At 33.3% G+C, this 17,882-nt stretch overlaps 3 protein-coding genes across 4 annotated transcripts; 1 reads left to right on the plus strand and 2 right to left on the minus strand.

Moving 5' to 3' along the window:
- Positions 1–2,778: 2,778 nt before the first annotated feature.
- Positions 2,779–9,179, minus strand: LOC100784997 (poly(A)-specific ribonuclease PARN). 2 transcript variants are annotated; one of them, XM_003530754.5, is made up of 7 exons: positions 8,250–9,179; positions 6,605–6,735; positions 5,749–6,071; positions 5,475–5,588; positions 4,578–4,704; positions 4,226–4,496; positions 2,779–3,773 (listed from the first exon to the last, which is right to left on the minus strand). In XM_003530754.5, the coding sequence occupies exons 1-7, from the start codon at positions 8,603–8,605 to the stop codon at positions 2,939–2,941; spliced, it is 2,157 nt and encodes a 718-aa protein (XP_003530802.1). In that variant the 5' UTR covers positions 8,606–9,179; the 3' UTR covers positions 2,779–2,938. The 2 variants fall into 2 exon arrangements, with proteins under 2 accessions (XP_003530802.1, XP_025985579.1); XM_026129794.2 differs by lacking the exon at positions 8,250–9,179 and having other exon boundaries at positions 5,749–6,052; positions 6,605–6,740.
- Positions 9,180–11,072: 1,893 nt separating this feature from the next.
- On the plus strand, positions 11,073–14,118 carry LOC100305826 (protein NOI4). The gene is made up of 3 exons (XM_003532131.4): positions 11,073–11,253; positions 12,914–13,102; positions 13,735–14,118. Exons 1-3 carry the CDS (start codon positions 11,248–11,250, stop codon positions 13,777–13,779), a joined length of 240 nt encoding a protein of 79 aa, XP_003532179.1. The 5' UTR covers positions 11,073–11,247; the 3' UTR covers positions 13,780–14,118.
- Positions 14,119–14,810: 692 nt separating this feature from the next.
- LOC102665223 (transmembrane emp24 domain-containing protein p24beta2) lies at positions 14,811–17,611 on the minus strand. The gene is made up of 4 exons (XM_006586081.4): positions 17,408–17,611; positions 16,170–16,356; positions 15,927–16,034; positions 14,811–14,956 (listed from the first exon to the last, which is right to left on the minus strand). The coding sequence occupies exons 1-4, from the start codon at positions 17,609–17,611 to the stop codon at positions 14,811–14,813; spliced, it is 645 nt and encodes a 214-aa protein (XP_006586144.1).
- Positions 17,612–17,882: the final 271 nt, after the last annotated feature.

Below are 17,882 nucleotides of genomic sequence, written 5' to 3' on the forward strand. Positions count from 1 at the left end.
TGTTTTTTAAAAGGATTATGTTAATAAGTTAGGCCTTTGAATTTCTTAAAGACACCTAAAATGTAACTTGTTAAAATATCTTTAGTAAAAAAACAAATCAATATACATAAACTGTAATAATTATTAAGACGTTTGGCATAAATTTTATAGTTTTAAAGTTTCTTTAAAGTTATAATTTAAAATAAAGGTTTATATATTTGTTTTTTTTCTTCTTCAAAATCATTTAAAAAAGAAAGAAAATTGTATTGTTTGGCAGTTTAACTCAAAGGAAAAATTTGATTCAATTTCAAGGAAAGTTAAAATTAAGATTTTGCTTTTGGGTTTGAGTTGTGCTAACCCTGATAGTGCTCAAAGGCCTTCCATGAGAAGAGTTTTGCAGATTCTTAATAATAATAATGAAGGAGTGGCTCTTGTGGTGCCTAAGGAGAAACCTACACTTACTTTCTCCTCTGGCTTGCCTTTGAGTCTTGATGAGATTGTTTCTGATGCTGAGGAAGAGGTTAATTGTGGACAGGTTGTCTGTGAGATCAAAATTGATTGAAATTAGGAAGATTCTGCATTTTGTTGTTATTATTCATTTGATTCTTTTGTTCTTTCTCTCATGATGACATTTTTTCTGTTTGTAATGTGGCATATACTATGGAAATTCACTTCACTAACTGGAGTTCAAGCTACTACATTGAACTTCATGGCAACAATAAATATTCATGAACATTGAAAGCTTAGTATATACCGAAATCCACTTTGTTTCTGGTCATATATATTAGATTAGATGTTTCTCAAGTTTGCTTTGTGAAACAATTGTATTGTACATTACTTTGGAGTGAAATATATTCTGTCATTAATTTCGAATAGAATGGTGTTGCAAATTTTTGAGTGAAATAGATTCTATAGGCACAAAGGAATCTGTTCAACAAAATAGTAGTATTTGTTATTCCATTGTTTTGGCTTCAGACTCTGACACCAAAGCACCGACACGTGTTGGCCTGTGTGCTGATTTGAATTGTTTTTTCTATTCTATGCATTAAGTGCATAGCTTTAAATATTTTTTATATAATAAATGATTTTTTTTTACTTTAAATAAAATAAAAAAGGATCATTTGAATGTTTCAATCATCATCGACTGTTTTATATGCACAAGCATGGGTCCTTTAAGAAATTGCATAAAATATTAAATATTTCCTATTGAAGATTAATGCTAAGGCTCACAACGTATCTATATGTTAGGAAAATTTGGTGACTAGTTCAATCATAAGTTAATTTGCATTATTCGCAGCTTGACTAGGAGCCAGATGCGATTGACTTGTGTAACGGCTATATGAGGCAAACTCTGAAGTCTGAAACCCATTATGACCATTGACCAAGAAATAAATTAACGAAAAAAGATTGAGCTTTAAAGAAACTCCCAAAAAGAAAAATCTCGTGCCCATAAGAAAATAATTTAATTATTAAATAATTCTAGATTATATGAAGCAATTGCTACAAAAGCATTAACTTTAATGTACAAACGAAGTTGAATTTCTTGGCTTGGAATTGGAATTGTATCAATCAATCTATCTACATAATGAGATGAGGTGAACACGATTGATGGATGCCTTTAATTTAAAAAAGTATATATTTGTTATGGATATTGCTTACATAAATTCAAACATTTAACATGAGGAAAAAACAGAGCATGTGACATTGGAAAGCAAATAATGTAAAAAAGCATAACAAATGAAAACTTTGCAACGGTCATTAGACGACTCATCGAATCATTCGTATGGAAACAAATAGTAATGGACCCCTTGAGCAGTAGTACATGACCTCTCCACCTTCGTTGGGGAAAATGAACATTTCACAATTCACAGAGAGATTATTGTGTAAATTTAATATACCCGCTGTTGAGTTAACAAAGCATTGAAATGTCAATTTTATTCAAATGTTCTTATTATATGAATTTTTATATGTTAATGTTTTATTTTTTAATTTATTTTTTTAAGGGAGTATTTTAAAATTTATTTAATACATATAACACAACATTCTAAGAATATCACAATTATATTTGCCATCAATTTACTCACATAGAGGATCAATAATGCCGTGAAACCCCTAATTAAATAAAGCTGCAAGGAGCTTGCCATTGCTATCTCGGATCCACCATAATCACGTTCACATTACTAAACTGCTAATGCCGTAGGTCTTCAAAGCATAAAGTAGAGCCAAAGCTACATTTACTTTATAGGGTAATTTAACTTTAAAAAAAACATTTTTTATTTTCACTTTTAACTACAAAAATGTTACCTTATTTCTATTTTATTTCTTATTTTAAAAAAATCTGTATAGAAAAAAGTATATAAAAAAAAAATCTATTTCCTCTTATATTTTCACCACCATACAAACTTTTAAAAATGGATAACATAATAAAAACAAGATGACATGTTTTATACTTAAAAAGGAAAAAATAAATGGAAATCTCTAATGTCAACCCGAAATCTCTAATATCTAGAGGTGTTGTCTAGAGCAATTTGACATTAGAGATTTCGGGAAGTAATGATCCAATGCCTTGAAAGTTATGATAAGATATTTCACTTAGTTATGACTTATGACAAACTGAAAGGAAGACTTCTAAAGAAAGATAGAAAATACTTCTTTAGAATCTGTCTTGAGAGTTGGAAGTCACCCTTTATTCGCCAGAACAAGGCCTTTGCATTTATCCTACCTAGACACACAGGTGGAAATCTACGCTGGGTTATCAAGTATGGATATTTCGTAGATGTAAAACTATATCACAGAAAATTTGTAAGTGGCATCAATATTTCATGCCCTTCTGCTTCTCAGACTGCTACATTTTCTAAATTCGCACAATATCAGCCCAAAGTACAGGTTGCTTCAAAAAATTTAATTTAATATAATATTACATCTTCATTCTGACCGTGTACAAATCATTAGTCAGAAATCACAAGTTGGCTTCTGCAACACGAGAAGAATCTTCAATTTCAAAAGTTGAGACTTGTCCACGAGATGAAGCATTTCCTAACTGATCAATTGTGTTTGGCTTGGTCTTTTCTACATTCTTCATAGCTGTATTTACATCATTAGCTTGTAAACTTGGATTTTCATGTTCTTCACCCCTGGATGCTACCTTGCATTCTGTTAATTTGGTCTTCCACTTTATACCAACTTTCTTTGCCTGATCAGCAAACAGACCTTCTGATAAGGGTGAACCACATATTTCGTTGTAAGTATCATAATTGGCAGCACATGTATTTCCACCTTCCAAAAGTTTTGACAGTGGATGCAAAACCGAGATTGCACCATCACTTCTCTCTAAGGAATCCTTCACTAATAGAAAATCAGAAACTAATTCAGTTTTGCTAAACTGAACGAATGCTGCAGTTGCATCCAAGTGGAAGACAGAAACTACAGAAGTTGGTCCAAATGCTTTAGATATGCACTCTCTTACTTCATTTGCCTTCAGCTTAGAAGGAAATCCCCAAATAATAACAATGTTCTCAAACAAAATTGTTGGGTACCGCTTCTTCAGGCTATGACTGGGTGAAGAATCTGCAACCTTATTACCAGTATTTAGATCAATGATGTCCCCGTGTATCCAACTAAGATATAGACGATTAACGTACTTCTGCAGTTTCTCATTGAGGGCTAATTGGTTTGAAGAATCACGGAGTTTAAAATCAATACCTAAATCACTGCATAACTGGGCAAAGATGCATCCAGTCATGAAGGCATCATATCCTGCCTCATGCTTGCCTCCAGGGTTCCAGCTGCATGATCTGCAAATATGCATCTAATGTTAGTATGGAAAATACCTTTATCTAAAGAGACAGCTAGGACAGCAGTACTTTAAGACAAGTAGGACATTAAATATTTAGACTTGACTGTCCAAATTCTGAAGCAATCACCTCAAGCTATGTGCAATGTAGAAAATGAAAAGCCTCACAAGAAATTAAAATGTTATCCACCTACCATTGAACTTTTTTTTCAAATAAAATAAAAAATGTGTATTCTTTTATTTTTATAAACTTTTCATTTTGAGGTTAGATATCAGAAAAAAAAAATACAGAAAAAAAGGAAAGAACTGTGTCATGTATGAAAACTGTTGAAAATGTGTAACAACAATCCTATGCAAACTAAATAGGCGAGGCGCTGGTTTTGCACCACTAGATTGGTAAACTTAAATCACAATAATCAGGTAAGGATTTATAGAAAGAAAGCAGCGACAAACCTCGAACCATCAACCTCAACATCCACTTTCACATGTGACAGTGAACCTAGATCAGTGCTTCTGGAGCCAGCTGCAATTTGTGGACAAAATAAAGTGAATGCAGAGGCCAGTGATTTTCTGGACCTTTTCATCTTTTCTTGGAACATCAAATTAGTGTTCAGGAGTATAATGGTGTCAACAATGTGTGGAAAGCACTTGTTAACAGAGGCAACAAACTCATCAGGACTCCCCGGAAGAGGGCCAATAAATTTGCTGTAGACATGAGCAATATCTGTATCATGGAATGGTATATATCATCTTAGTGTCTTATAAAATTAAATAGCTTGTCAAGGATTTAGAATGTCATTGGTACCTAAAAAACAATTGTAACCAACTATCAACTTCTGTTCTGATGAAAGGAGATCAATAACATGGCGAAATCCCACGGCAGCTTGGATCTTCTTCTCTTCTGCCCTGTGATTTTCTTCTTTCACCTTCTTCTGCCAGATATTAATTTAAAAAAATCTTTTAATAATATAATAAAGTGATTTGTTGTCAATAAAACACATTAGTGCATTATATTATACCTTTCTCATCTTTCAGCACCACTGTGCTAGGCCTATACATAAGATGCCAAAATTATATAAAATATAGAAGTATTAATTTTTAATATTCATTGTGTCCATTTATAACTTAAATCAGGCTTAAGCTTTGTTTATAGAAAATGCTTAGTCATCAACAGATTTTAAATTAGAAATTAATGCCAATATAAAGTCAATTCAGATTTTCACTTTTACTGGTAAGTCTTAGTCAGTTACCCTCCACCATTATTTCAAAAGGGCAGAAGGAGCAATTAGATTTCAAAAACCCTCCACCATCATTTGGTCGTGGCTGAAGGCACTGGAAAAGGGTTTTAATGTCCCATTCCAAGTATGGAGTAGTAATGCTAGAATGAATTTTGTAAGGGGAGGAGTGTGGTAGAAAAGCATCAGGGGAAATTTTTTGTTGTGAGAATATTTTTTGAGGTGGGGGCTTTCACTCAGTGACAAATCCAAATAATCTTTCTATTATACATCTCAAATGTATCTGTTAAGATGCATAAGGGCTGTGTATACCAGCACCACTGGTGCTATACAGTTTTATTTACAGTATATATAATATATAGAACATATTTTCGCTGATAAAAAAAAAAAAATTTCAAAAACCATTAGCAATGTAAAATCACACGTTACAATTTAAAAGTGAACAAAACAATATCAAGACTTATTACCAGAAGTAAGTTTAATTCATCCTTTGAGTCTGTATATACAACTAATTGTTGTGAACCAGAAGTCTCACTGTTCACACTGACATATGATAGATCTTTGAAGTGTTTTCTGATTACCTGAAAATTTTTTAAGCTTATAGTCAGCACAAACTTAATATATGTACAATACTACTATGTCTTTGGCCCAAGGATACAGATAAATGACACAATGAAAATACCAATATGAGAAACAAAATGTAAACGTATCAGCTGATGGCACAAAATATAGAAACATTACCAACTGAATCAATTTAAGCTGGTGAGACGTGAATCCATTAAGCCTAAGAGCTGGATGCATCTCAAAAAAAGTCACTTGAAATTTTGAGTCTTTTGAAATTCCTTGAATTTGGTCTTCTTGATTTTGCTCCTGAAATAACCCATCACGCCATTCACCGAATTTATTTTTCATTCTTGCAGTGAACAAAATGTCCGCCGTGCTGAGCAGTGGTATGTCCCTAACATTTTTTAATTTACCAATGTCTGACCACTCACTACTATCATATGTAGAATTCAAACTCCTTAATGCTTCCCTTTCTTGTTCTCTGGATAAATAAGATATTCCTGACATTATCAAGGGTGCAAATTCTCAAACTAGAGAAGCCATAAAAGTCATGATGAGGTTATACATGCAACCAAAATACCTATCCTAGGAGCCAGTGACAGAATTGGAAGATCTACCAACGCCAAAATATTTCCAGAAATTCAAAATATGGTTACTGGTTAAAGATCATAGGCCTTCAGCATCTTTAATGTCCCCATAATTTACTAATTTCCTATATCTCTAAAATTCATGTATATAAAGACATTAAAGTTTGCAAATAACCTTAAAAGTAGAGTACACAGAGCTCTTTGTATATTACCTCTTTTTCCATTGAACCACTCAAACATTTAAGTTATAGACCCAGAAGTGAAGCATCTTTAGCTTAGTTTTTCCATGTATAGAAATAAAGCATGCAAGGTAATCTCAGTTACCAAGGCTGGGACCTTTTATGGTAGATGTTAATGCACAAACTCTTTTCTTCTATTCATTAGCTAATTAGCTTGACAATTAATACCAAATGCAGTGGCAAGAAATAAAAGGAAAAGTAAGCTACCTTCATGTATGCAAGCATTAAAATCAAACTGGTATTTAGCCAAGAAATCCATTGAAGTGGTCTGGCAGAGAAATTCATCACATGGACCCAAACCTGCAATCTCTTGTCGAGGAAAAACATAGAAATTGTGCCTGCCGAGGAGCAATTCTTCAACTTAGAACACCAGCAGAACATTCATCAAACAAATAAAGAAAATAAAGGAAACAAAAAAGAGTAAAATGAAACCATTTCCAACAGTAACAGTAATCAGAATCAAACTGTCAAGGAAATCCAAAGCAGAAAGAATCCCCAAAAAAATAATCAAAAGAAAACTGCACAAATCCTTATAAACTTTATTTGCAAGCTCATAATTCCATATCAATTATTAAAAAAATAGAGGCTCTTTTCTATTACTTGGAAGTTGAATATTATACTTAGGGGCTGTTTGGTTTGCCCATTTTCTGTTTTCATTTTCATAGAAAACAGAAAACAATGTTGAAAATATGTTTGGTTAAAATTTTGAAAATGATTTCGTAGAAAATATTTTTAGAAAACAGAGGAATTTTGAAAACACAAAATCCACGTTTTTGGCATTTTCACTAAAATGGGAACGATTCCACTGTAAAGTGGTGGCATTGAACGTAACTATATGAAGCTTCCTTCCTTCCCATACGCATATTGTTCAGCGGTTTTAGGTGTGTTGCACTGCCACTTCCTCGAATTTGTTTTCCGTAACCACCTCAATATATCTTCTCACATTTCCTTTGTCTAATATTTTTATTATTTCTATTTATTATATGAAATAATACAATGATTTTAATAATTATTATAAAGGATATATATTATAATTTTCATTTGAAAATTATATATGAAATTTATACTAAAATCATTTCATAAGCTTTTATTGAAAATAGTTAAACCAGACACATTTTCAATACTTTTATTTTTTGAAAACAGGAAATAAGAAATTAAACCAAACACATTTTCTAAACTTTAAAAATATGAAAATGAAAATTGTTTTAAAAAATAGAAACAGGAAATGAAAATAGAAAATGTTTTCTCAAACCAAACAACCCCTAATATACTGAAAATCAATTCAAGTTGGGTTCCATTTTATAAATCCCAGTATACAACACATTGTGAAACCCAACATGACAACTACAAAACTATGCAGCATTCCGAATTATCAAACTGGTAAAAAACTGTAATGTCCTCATTTATCACTCCCATTTCAATGGCAAACATCTTCACATTGAAAGGATTGTTTTCAGAACACCATCCATCCAGCATTAAAATTGATTAGGACACCATGTAATTTCCATAGACACTAAATTTGACCTAACACCAACTACATTCACTCCAATTTAAAGACGCGCACACACATACACACTCCTAAAACTAGACTATAGAGAGAGTAATTATCAAATTAGTTCCTGATATCATTAGCTGTTCAATTTAAATTAGTTCCCCAAGTTATAAAAACGTCATTTGATTAAAATGATCTTTCTTTTGACAATTTCAATCATTAAAAAGACATTTTCGTAAGTTCAGAGATTAAATTGACAGTGTTCGTAAATTCAGGGAATAGTGAAATTATCCTATCACGAATCTCTAACTAATATTATAAATTGTTTAGAAATCAAATCGAAATAGCAAGGGAACATACGGATGCGCAACGAAGGAGTGGTTGGAGGGATCCCAACGGAAGGGGCAAACGCCGAACTGAACGACGGCGAACTTGGCGGCGGAGTCACGGACCTTCAGGTACCGCACGTCGGAGCGGTCGAACGCCAAGGACTCGCGCCACGGAGCGCTCGTCACGCCGGTCATCTCGAGGTCGATGGCCACGAAGTCCGAACACCGGACGTGGTGCCGGAGCTCCGCCAGCGACGGTTCGAAGTTCGCAGTGGTAACGGTCTTCGAAGGAAACGCCGGTCCACAATGCGTGGTGATGGTGGCGGAGCTTAGGGCACGTGCGAGCGCACGTGAGAGCGACGGAGAAGGAAGTTTGTGAGGTTTCATTGGTTGTGCACTTGTGCTGCATTTTTCGGTCAGAGGTTTAGAAGAGGGATAGCGAAAGAGTAGAGGAAGGCGGAGACCTAAACGGCGTCGTTTATTGTGTGGGTCAGTGTCGTTTACGCTTGAGCTCAGAATTTGTTGGATCGGCCCATCTGAATTTGATCCAGTTGGTGAGAAAAAATGCAGCGAGGAATCAAATGTTTTCTGGGAATTGCTTCCTGCACCTTCGGACTTGCTTCCTGCACCCTAATCCAGAATGTAATTTACATTCTGGAATGTGAAAATTTGCATTCCAGATTACATTCCAGAAAGACTAATAATCTGTAATGTAGAATTATATTCCCTCTATTAGACTAATACCCTGCTAGCAAATGTAAAATCTCTAACACACACCCTAGCATTGAGAATTTGACATGTTAAGCGTAAAATTTGCAAGACTAAACATATTCACATGATAGGGGTTGATTGATAGGCCTAACAATAATCATCACGATCGACTCTGTTTACATGTTAAGCGTAAAATTTGCAAGACTAAACATATTCACATGATAGGGGTTGATTGATAGGCCTAACAATAATCATCACGATCGACTCTGTTGTCATCTTATAATTCGAGTTTGAAACCCAAAAATTAGCTAGTTTATGAGATAAGGATTTTTTTACTATTTTAGCCATATCATTAATTAATGTGGAATGCCTAACAAACACCCTCCACCTAGAATTTAACATCTTAAGTGTAAAATTTACAAAACTAAACATATGCATGAGTGAGTGGTCCCATATGCCTAACAATAATCATTAAGATAAGTTATCCTGTCATCTTATAATTTGAATTTGGAACCCCAAAAGCTAGCTAAATTATGAGATAAGGGTTGTCTCCACCTATACTTATATATATATATATATATATATATATATATATATATATATATATATATATATATATATATATTAGTATGACCTTCAACATTAGCCAACCCCATAATTCGATAGCCGAAAAGGGAAATCTTTATGGGAAAATAGAAGGGATGATGCACAAACGCACAATTGGGTGTCTCTCAAGACATTAACTTCGCTTCATTCATTTCATTATTTGTGTTTTCTAAGGAAACAATTATAAAACACTGACAAGATCTTACAGGAGCACGATTGCATAGTTGAACTTTGTGGAAGAAGCCTTAAAGATAAGTTGAGCGGTGTTGTGTGGCAGTTTCAGGTTGAAATACGCGAAAGGCATCGTCCCATGTGAATGAGAATGTTGAAGAAGAAGAAGAAGAAGAAGAATTAATGTTGCTGAACGTAGCAAACTTGCATAGGCAGCAAAACGTTGCCATTACTGTAGTCTGAGTTATTCAGCAACAGTAAACTTAAGGTATCTCATGTCTTGACACAATCGAATGTAGTAAAAACCAATTCTATTACGATGAATTTCATCCTTGTCAGTTTTGTTTGGCCCCATTTTTTCTTATGGCCAGACATTTCAAATCATCTTCTTTTGTTCCATCTAATGAGCTGTATAACCTGGATCAAAATAAAACTAGCATGCAAAAATAGAAGTGTTACTTTAAGAGTAAAATACTATTATTGTGAAAGATGACACCACTAATTCCAACTAGAAATCCTAGAGAAAAATAATAACTTTTATAAGTAGTAATATTTCAAAAATTTCATTAACTCTTTCGGTCTCTTCTTATCCCATCATATTATTTTTCATGCATACATATATTTTTACCAAAAAAAAAGATTATAAATCTCATCCTAGTTAAACACATTCCTATAAATTAAAAAGTTAATCTCCCATAACAAAAGTTTAGTCATAAAAAATAATCTCACAAAAAATCATTTATATTAAATTTGAATCGATTTTATTGATGAATATTCTCCGCCAAAAAACATATTTAATTACTTTTAGTGATTTTACTTAAAAAAAAACTAAAATAAATTTAGGATCGTTTTACTTGTGTCAAGAATTTGTTAATAGAAGAGATATATGTGGATTTAATGATTATTACTATAAGTCAATTAATTACATCTTTTTAAAGGTGGCTTCCTATGACAACACCATTGCCTTAAATTCAAATACAGTCATCAACATTAATGAAGCCATTAATTTCTGCTATACATGCATAGAAATTTGCTTCATAGAAAAGGTAGTAGTATCTTTATAGGCTCATCAACAACAAGAAAAAGCGAAGAGACCAACAACTCAGAACCAAGTCGCTCCCTTCCAAGAAAGGCATCATCGAAAAAGCGAACGGCACTTCACGGCGTCACCGTTTGCCAGCTCACCGTTCCGTCACTTTTCCACGAACCCTTCCCCACGCATATCCCCCACCCCACGTCACGTGTGACGCTAAATCTAACGGCACAGTGTTCCGTTCCCGCGGAACACGTAACGACGTTCGACGAATCCCGTTACGCCACTCCGTAAGGCCCATTTTCGGCCCAACTCGAAGTCGCAACAAGGACTACTACTCTTCTTTTCTTTCTTCATCGTCATCACGCACTTTTTCTCTCTAACACTTTCACACTCTTTCTCTCTCTCTCTCTCTCTCTCAGAATTTTCTCCTCTCTCCGATTCCTTTTATTAATTGGAGTTTTCTCGCTCCTTTTTCTTTCCCTGAAAACATTTCATCTTCGTATTGATGTCGGTATGTTTTGTTTTCTCTTTCTATTTCTGTTTTTTTTTGTTACTTTTTATTTTCTCAATTGATTTGATTTTCTCTCTGATCATTGTATTGAACTGTTGTTTGCGATTCCCCAATCGCTAACTCGCGTTTCCGATTTTCTTTTTCTGTGGTTAATTTAAGCTTTTTTTCTCCCATTAATTTTGATTTATCTGTCTTACTTTTTTTGTTCATTTCTGGATTTTGGTACTTTGATCCTTCGATTATTTGAGTTTTAGGTTCATGTCTTCGATTTCTACTGATTACATGTTTTTTTCTTCGTTTCTGTATAAATTTTTTACTTGTGTTCCTTTTTGGTTCGATCCTCAAATGTCATGTAAAAGAATAGTATAGTCTTAGGATGTTGCTGCTTTTTAGCATGTTGTTTGGGGAATAAGTCATTTAGATGTATTAGTTCATACTTTGGTTTTGCCTTAAATTGGGTGTGGGGTTTTTCCTATTTTTGGATCACCGTGTGTTTGGGTGATTGGATTGTTGCTATTTTGGGGTTTGTTCTCTTTTCTAGTAGCTTCTGAATCGTGAAGGCTGTTATCACTTATCAGTATCGGAGGTGTTTGTAGATCAGATATGTTATAATTTCTAGTTGATTTCCTTTGCTTCTTTTCTTGTGTGGGGTGAAATTACTGAATTCTTAGTTGGTTTGTTCTGGTACAACCTGCCCTTTTTGGAATTACTGCCTCGTGATTTGACCTCTTTTTTTTTCCTCTTCTGTTTTATGTATGAATTATGATATGTGAACCTCAGTTCTTGTTGCTTAAACAATTTGGCCAGATAATTGTTTTTTCTTTTAGAGAAAATAACAGGATTTTATTAGAAAGGGCAAGTAGGGAAGTTGATCACTTGAAAATGAGTAATCCGTGTAAAGGAAACAAGAATGCTAAAATACCAAACCATAAAAGGACTCAAATTGTACAATGTAATAGAGCCTTATCCTGTTTGATCTTCCCATAATATTTGGAATGGTGACCGAATATACAAGTTGTTACAGTTTTCTGACTAGTAGGACAAATCCAACATTCTCAAAAAGATGCAAGAGAGTCTATACCATAGATCTTAAACCACTGGGTGTGTGGGAATGAATGACTGCTAGTCTATGAGTAGGGAAAAGGAAAAAAAGAAAGTAGAGAGAACCTTGTGTGGTTTGTAGATGTGCTGCAAATCAGATGTGATTAGTTATGTCAAGTGCTGTCCAAACTCTAAATGATGACTTGACCTTTGTGGGAGTGATGTATGATGGATAAGCAAAGGGGGCTGGCAATTAGAAACATGCCTCTTTCTAGAGATTGAATAAGAATTTGGAAGAACAATTTACATGAATTGACCCCAGAATAATACAAATAGTGTATGATCTTAAAGGTTCGGGTTCTTTACCAACAACTATTAATCAAACTTCTCTGTTTTTATGCGTTATGTTTGGTCTTCTTTCTTCTAAGCTTAATAGGCACCAAACTTTATTATTTGAGACATGCGTGTATCAAACTTTTGTAATATGTAGAAAATCTCTTCTGTTTCAGCTTTCCGTACTTTCCTTCCAGAGTTTTATAATTATCAAGTTCATAAAAATGTTAATGAATTATTTTAAAATTATTTTGAGTCTTTATTTTAAAATCTAATTATCCCACAGGAAAAGGGTCGGCCACTTCCCAAATTTGGTGAATGGGATGTCAATGATCCAGCCTCAGCTGAGGGGTTCACAGTGATTTTTAATAAGGCCAGGGATGAGAAAAAGACAGGTGGCAACCCAGAGTCACCAGGAAAGACTGCTACTGATCCTCATAGCAAACCTGCAGTAGAGCCTGGCAAAACTCAGACTGTAAGATGTTCTTGATTAATTCTCTCTCTAATCTGCAAACACACCACTGTTTTTATTTGTAATCTGAACAGTAAACGCAGAATATTTTTACCCATCTGAACAGAAATTTTAACCTTGCCAAAATGCTGATTGTGTTGTGACATGTGTGCACCCGGGTGTCACATCATGTATGCCTGTGTTTTTTTGCATGAATTGAGAAACTATTGGATGATATTTTAAGTTTGTAAAATTTATAATCTCTGTTTGATTTTCTTCTCCCCCCCCCCCCCCCCCAACTCTTTTTGGTATCAATGTCAGTCATAACTAGTATTCACTCTTGCTTTTGAAATATACACATTAGAATGTCCAAAACAAAAGAGGAAAAGATGGGTCTATCTTCTATTTGATTTGATTTTCTCTAATAATTTTGGTCTATGGTGGGTGAACCTATCCCTGATAATTTGTGAACCTTTGAAATGAAGTGTTTTTTTTAGCCAGATTGATCAGAGAAACAGTGGTTTGCATTGGATTTTGTTTGGGTTTAGATTGTCAAATTGAGATGTAATTATTTTAAATAGATAAGGAGCATTCAAATTCATTCACAGTATATGTATGCCATTTTCTCCTTATGAACGAATTTTACTTGGTTTCAGAAAAAATGGTTTTGCTGCATGCAAAACCCTTCTGCCGAATCATAGCATAGCAATGGTTGCTCCTGTGAAAAGCCTGAACAGAAGAACAATGTTTATGTGTAACTAGCGTCACAGTATTTTCTCAAAGATAAGAGCTGTAGAGCCATAAGCGAATTCTACGGAATTTATATTTTGTGATGTAAAAGTGAGCTGCAATGGGGGAAAGAAAAGAAGACAGACTATTATTTATGTGTGTGTATCAATGTTGTGGTTTATTATTAGGAGCCAGGGTTGCTTCCTGTTTTGCCTTGTCTTGCGCTATGAGCTAGAGCGTTGCTTGTCACATTGTATTGCTTGTATTATGAAACAAATCCTATTTTATGAACCCATTTTATTCCTTCCTTTGATTTCTTTGCCCTGATCAAGTTTTCAATTTGGTGTATGCCTTGCTTTTCATCACCACTAGTTGTTCCTTTCCAGTTTAAACTCTTCTTCTAAGCTGGAAGAGAACAATAAAAAAAAAAAAAAAGAACTGAGACAAATTTGTTTGCTTAATTTTGCTCATAAAGACATAACCTAGTCCTGCATGCATGTTTGATAAAAATAAATAAAAATTCCAAATACATATTTATCATGTCAATAGAAATATGCTATGAAGATGATGTTTTTGTTGTCATAAAGGTTACATAATGTTATCCATGAAGTCTGAAATTTGTATGAAGTAGATGCCTTGATGGTGTTAAAAATAACGTGACAATAATTGTTAGTATGCTGGAGCATCTTTGCCTTTATTGCGTATAGATTTTTATAAAGAAAAGCATCCATGGTGACTCGAAATCGCAAATTACAATTTGTATGCTTGCAAGTTCTATGGCCAATTATTTATCATTTATCTGGTCCACTTATCCTGCGAAATTTAAGAGGACTCAGCTGGAGAGCTCGGAGACAGCAATGCTAACATGACTAGCATAAAGTAAGACAGGAATGCATGTCCATGTGCCTTAAAAGAAGAGCTAAATAATCTTCAATTAGGTGGTTCCAATGTAACCTTTAATGGCCAACAGAATTTAGTGGACTTAACAGGTTATGCTCCAAAATCAACGTTCAGGTACTTGAACTCTATAGGCAGGCTTTCTTTCAAAGAGGCGACGGAGAAGATAAACTTGGAGGGCACTGGCACCCATTAGTGTCATTGATTCAAGTAAGGCCTTGTGAATTGCTCTGGAGCTCATTGCATTGCTTGCTGCAATTGCCAATAAATAAATGAAATTCTAAGATATAATCAGCTGTAGTATAATTTTTTATATGAAACCAGTCACTTTGTAAAGGATATTCTTGGTGGACTTGAGTAAGCACGTGTTATCAACATACATTCTAGGAGATAGTTTATACTAAAGATCAAAATTGACATTAAATGTATAGTATACTTGAAGATATAATAGTGAGTCAAGAATCACGAAGTTTAAAGAAAAATAGCCTTTTTTTAAAATAAAAAATAGATTATTATGACAGGTATGGTAATTTATTAAATAAATTCTGCAGAAAGAAAAGACTGATAAATTTGTATTAATTTCATTTAAAGCAAGTCGAAGTGCACTGTTCAACTACAAGGCTTGTTTATTCTTTTGCTTCCGTTGATTACTTGGACTAGAAAAGCAGCAAGACGCCAAGAAGCATAGTCAAGAAGCAAGGTGGCCAAAAAGTCAAAAACTGTAACTGTCAAAATTTCTTTGAAAATTTGAGTTTCTAAAACCTAAGTAGACTAGTAGAGTTGAACATAAATAAATAGTGGTTCAACCAAACTCAGGTCAAGTTTTAATGAGACTAGCAACTTTTTTTTATTTAGAAGACAAATATTTCTTTTTTAAGAAAACAATCTCTTTATTACTTAGTGCCACTTAGTCAAAGCCTAAAGTATAATAGTGACCATGTTTCCCTAATTTGATTCAAGAGTCTTACACATTTTTTTATCACACATCTTATTGGATGAAATTTATTGATAATGATAATTTTATAAGTCTCACTTCTTATTGATGAATCTCTCTTTTAATTTTAGAGTTTTCCATAAATTTTAATCAATAAGAGTGGAGAGTGTCTCACTTGTTTTGACAAGTGTGTTATTGGTACTTCTTTTTTATTCAATAGTTCCCCCTAGATATTTGAATAAGTCAAGAAGTTAAACCAATAGAAGCTCATTGTGATATGTGATGTACCTATTGCCTGGCGTTCTGTCTGAGCCTCAAGCCAATGCTGTTCATACTGAATGTTGAAAAGAGCTTGCTCTAACTTTACTATCTGATCCAACAAAGGAGTTAAATGCTCTGCAAAGATAAAAAAAAAAAAAAAAAAGATGTCAACAGCAACTCTCACCTATTCACAGTTGCAAAAATGGACCAGCTTGGATTGACTAATTAATAAACTGTAACGAATTAATCAGTTCAGTATGGCTCACCCACCATCTTTTGCATGCTGATCAGTGAAATGAATGTGGTTAGAATGGACATCAAAATCAACTGTTTCATGATAGGGAGACTTGTTGATGAAGCAGAAGCGATAGGGTCCACTGTTTCGTGCCACAAATTCGAATATTTCACTTGTCATGTCATGAAAATCTTTAATTGGTTCACCAGAAGGTCCTTTCACCTAATGCTTCCAACAAAAATTTATAGGATCAATAGTTGACTTCTAAAGCATTATAATGCACTAACATATCAATATTCATTTTAAATTTAAACAAGATATGTAATAATTTGTTGTAATTTATAATAAGGCGGCTCTAAGATTTGAGAGGTCTAAAATAAATTTAAGAATGAGATATTTTATTTACTCATAAAATAATTTAATATTATCATTGTTTTATTTAAAATTAATTTTTTGAGCTTTTTATTATGTAAAATTATTGATTAAATTGTCGTAATTAATTTTATTTAACATTTTTTTTAATAAACAATAATGTCAACATGTTCAATCTTTGTTGAGACATTATTGATCTTAAATAAGTTTTTATTATTTTTAACTTTGAAAAACTCTTTTCAGTTGAAGCAATAAAAAAATTAACAGTTAATTATAATATTTTATTAAAATTTATTTTCAAATATAATTTTACAATAAATTTTTTTAGGTATATTAGTACTCAAAAAAAATTTGGGACCTTTTTTTTTGGAGTCTAAAACCCTTGCTTGAGTTGTTTGAGCTTTAAGTCGACCCTAATTTATAGTTTTATTATCATAACATGGGAAGAAGCTCTTAATTGACATTGCACAGAAAAATAAACTAAAAAACAGAGCAGTGTCCTAGATATTTATTATGAGATTAATTTCTATATACTTCGAGTGTAAAAATATTACACACTAAACTGATCAGTAATCATGATTAATATCACTTTTAAATATTTCTTATAAAAATTTACATAATTATCCCGGATAATAGTTTGTTATTGAATGACAGACTAAAATTCCTTTACATTTACGTTGTTAGTACGTACACCATTTTCTCGTTATTGTAGGAACAAACCAGTGGTGTTATTTCAGGAAATGATATGCTTCAATCTACGTCATTTCAAATAACATAAGACCCCGCGTAGGAAGAGTTATACATTTTTTTTAAGGAGCATATAAAATTGAAATGAGGAATCTCTGTGTTTAGAAAAACAACTTCACACAAAAGGGTCCGAAATATATTTCACAGTGCTTACCGAAAGGTCTACACCCTCATGAGTATGTTGCCAAGATGTATCAACCTTGATCACAACAAATGAAGCATGGACTCTATCCCCTTCATATTGAACATTATGAGAGAAAAAATCTTCTTTGTCAATCACAAATCTGATCCCAAGCACTGCATCCAGGCTGGAAAAGATTACAACTGCAGTGGCAAAATTTGATAGCCCCAGTTTCATCTCTTCACTAATTGACACATTCAACAAGACACAAGTGAGTAGTATGCTATTAAAATTCTTTAAAATTGTACCATTTTCCATCATCATTTTCCTTAATATTCCATGTAGTGCATGAAACTGATCTATCTTGTAATCTATATAACATGATAAATTTGTCCTTTCCACAATTTTCACATTGATCATCATCTTTTAAATGATGATTATGTAAAACAAAATATATTTCCTTTGAAACTTTCTGAGGAAAAAAATCCATCCGAAAAGCAGGGAATCA

This window comes from Glycine max, chromosome 8 (assembly GCF_000004515.6).
Source record: "Glycine max cultivar Williams 82 chromosome 8, Glycine_max_v4.0, whole genome shotgun sequence".
In the NCBI taxonomy this organism is placed as follows: Eukaryota; Viridiplantae; Streptophyta; class Magnoliopsida; order Fabales; family Fabaceae; genus Glycine; species Glycine max.

What these genes read in the sequence shown, in the direction of transcription:
- LOC100784997 (XM_003530754.5), bottom strand. Translation starts at nt 8,605, where the DNA reads ATGAAACCTCACAAACTTCCTTCTCCGTCGCTCTCACGTGCGCTCGCA. An exon ending in TGGTTACAATTGTTTTTTAG is followed by an intron (nt 4,497 to 4,577) that starts GTACCAATGACA and finishes TCCATGATACAG; the next exon opens with ATATTGCTCATGTCTACAGC. An exon ending in GTTGAGGTTGATGGTTCGAG is followed by an intron (nt 3,774 to 4,225) that starts GTTTGTCGCTGC and finishes GCATATTTGCAG; the next exon opens with ATCATGCAGCTGGAACCCTG.
- LOC100305826 (XM_003532131.4), top strand. An exon ending in AGCCTGGCAAAACTCAGACT is followed by an intron (nt 13,103 to 13,734) that starts GTAAGATGTTCT and finishes ACTTGGTTTCAG; the next exon opens with AAAAAATGGTTTTGCTGCAT.
- LOC102665223 (XM_006586081.4), bottom strand. Translation starts at nt 17,611, where the DNA reads ATGAAACTGGGGCTATCAAATTTTGCCACTGCAGTTGTAATCTTTTCC. An exon ending in ATGAGGGTGTAGACCTTTCG is followed by an intron (nt 16,357 to 17,407) that starts GTAAGCACTGTG and finishes TGGAAGCATTAG; the next exon opens with GTGAAAGGACCTTCTGGTGA. An exon ending in TGATCAGCATGCAAAAGATG is followed by an intron (nt 16,035 to 16,169) that starts GTGGGTGAGCCA and finishes TTATCTTTGCAG; the next exon opens with AGCATTTAACTCCTTTGTTG.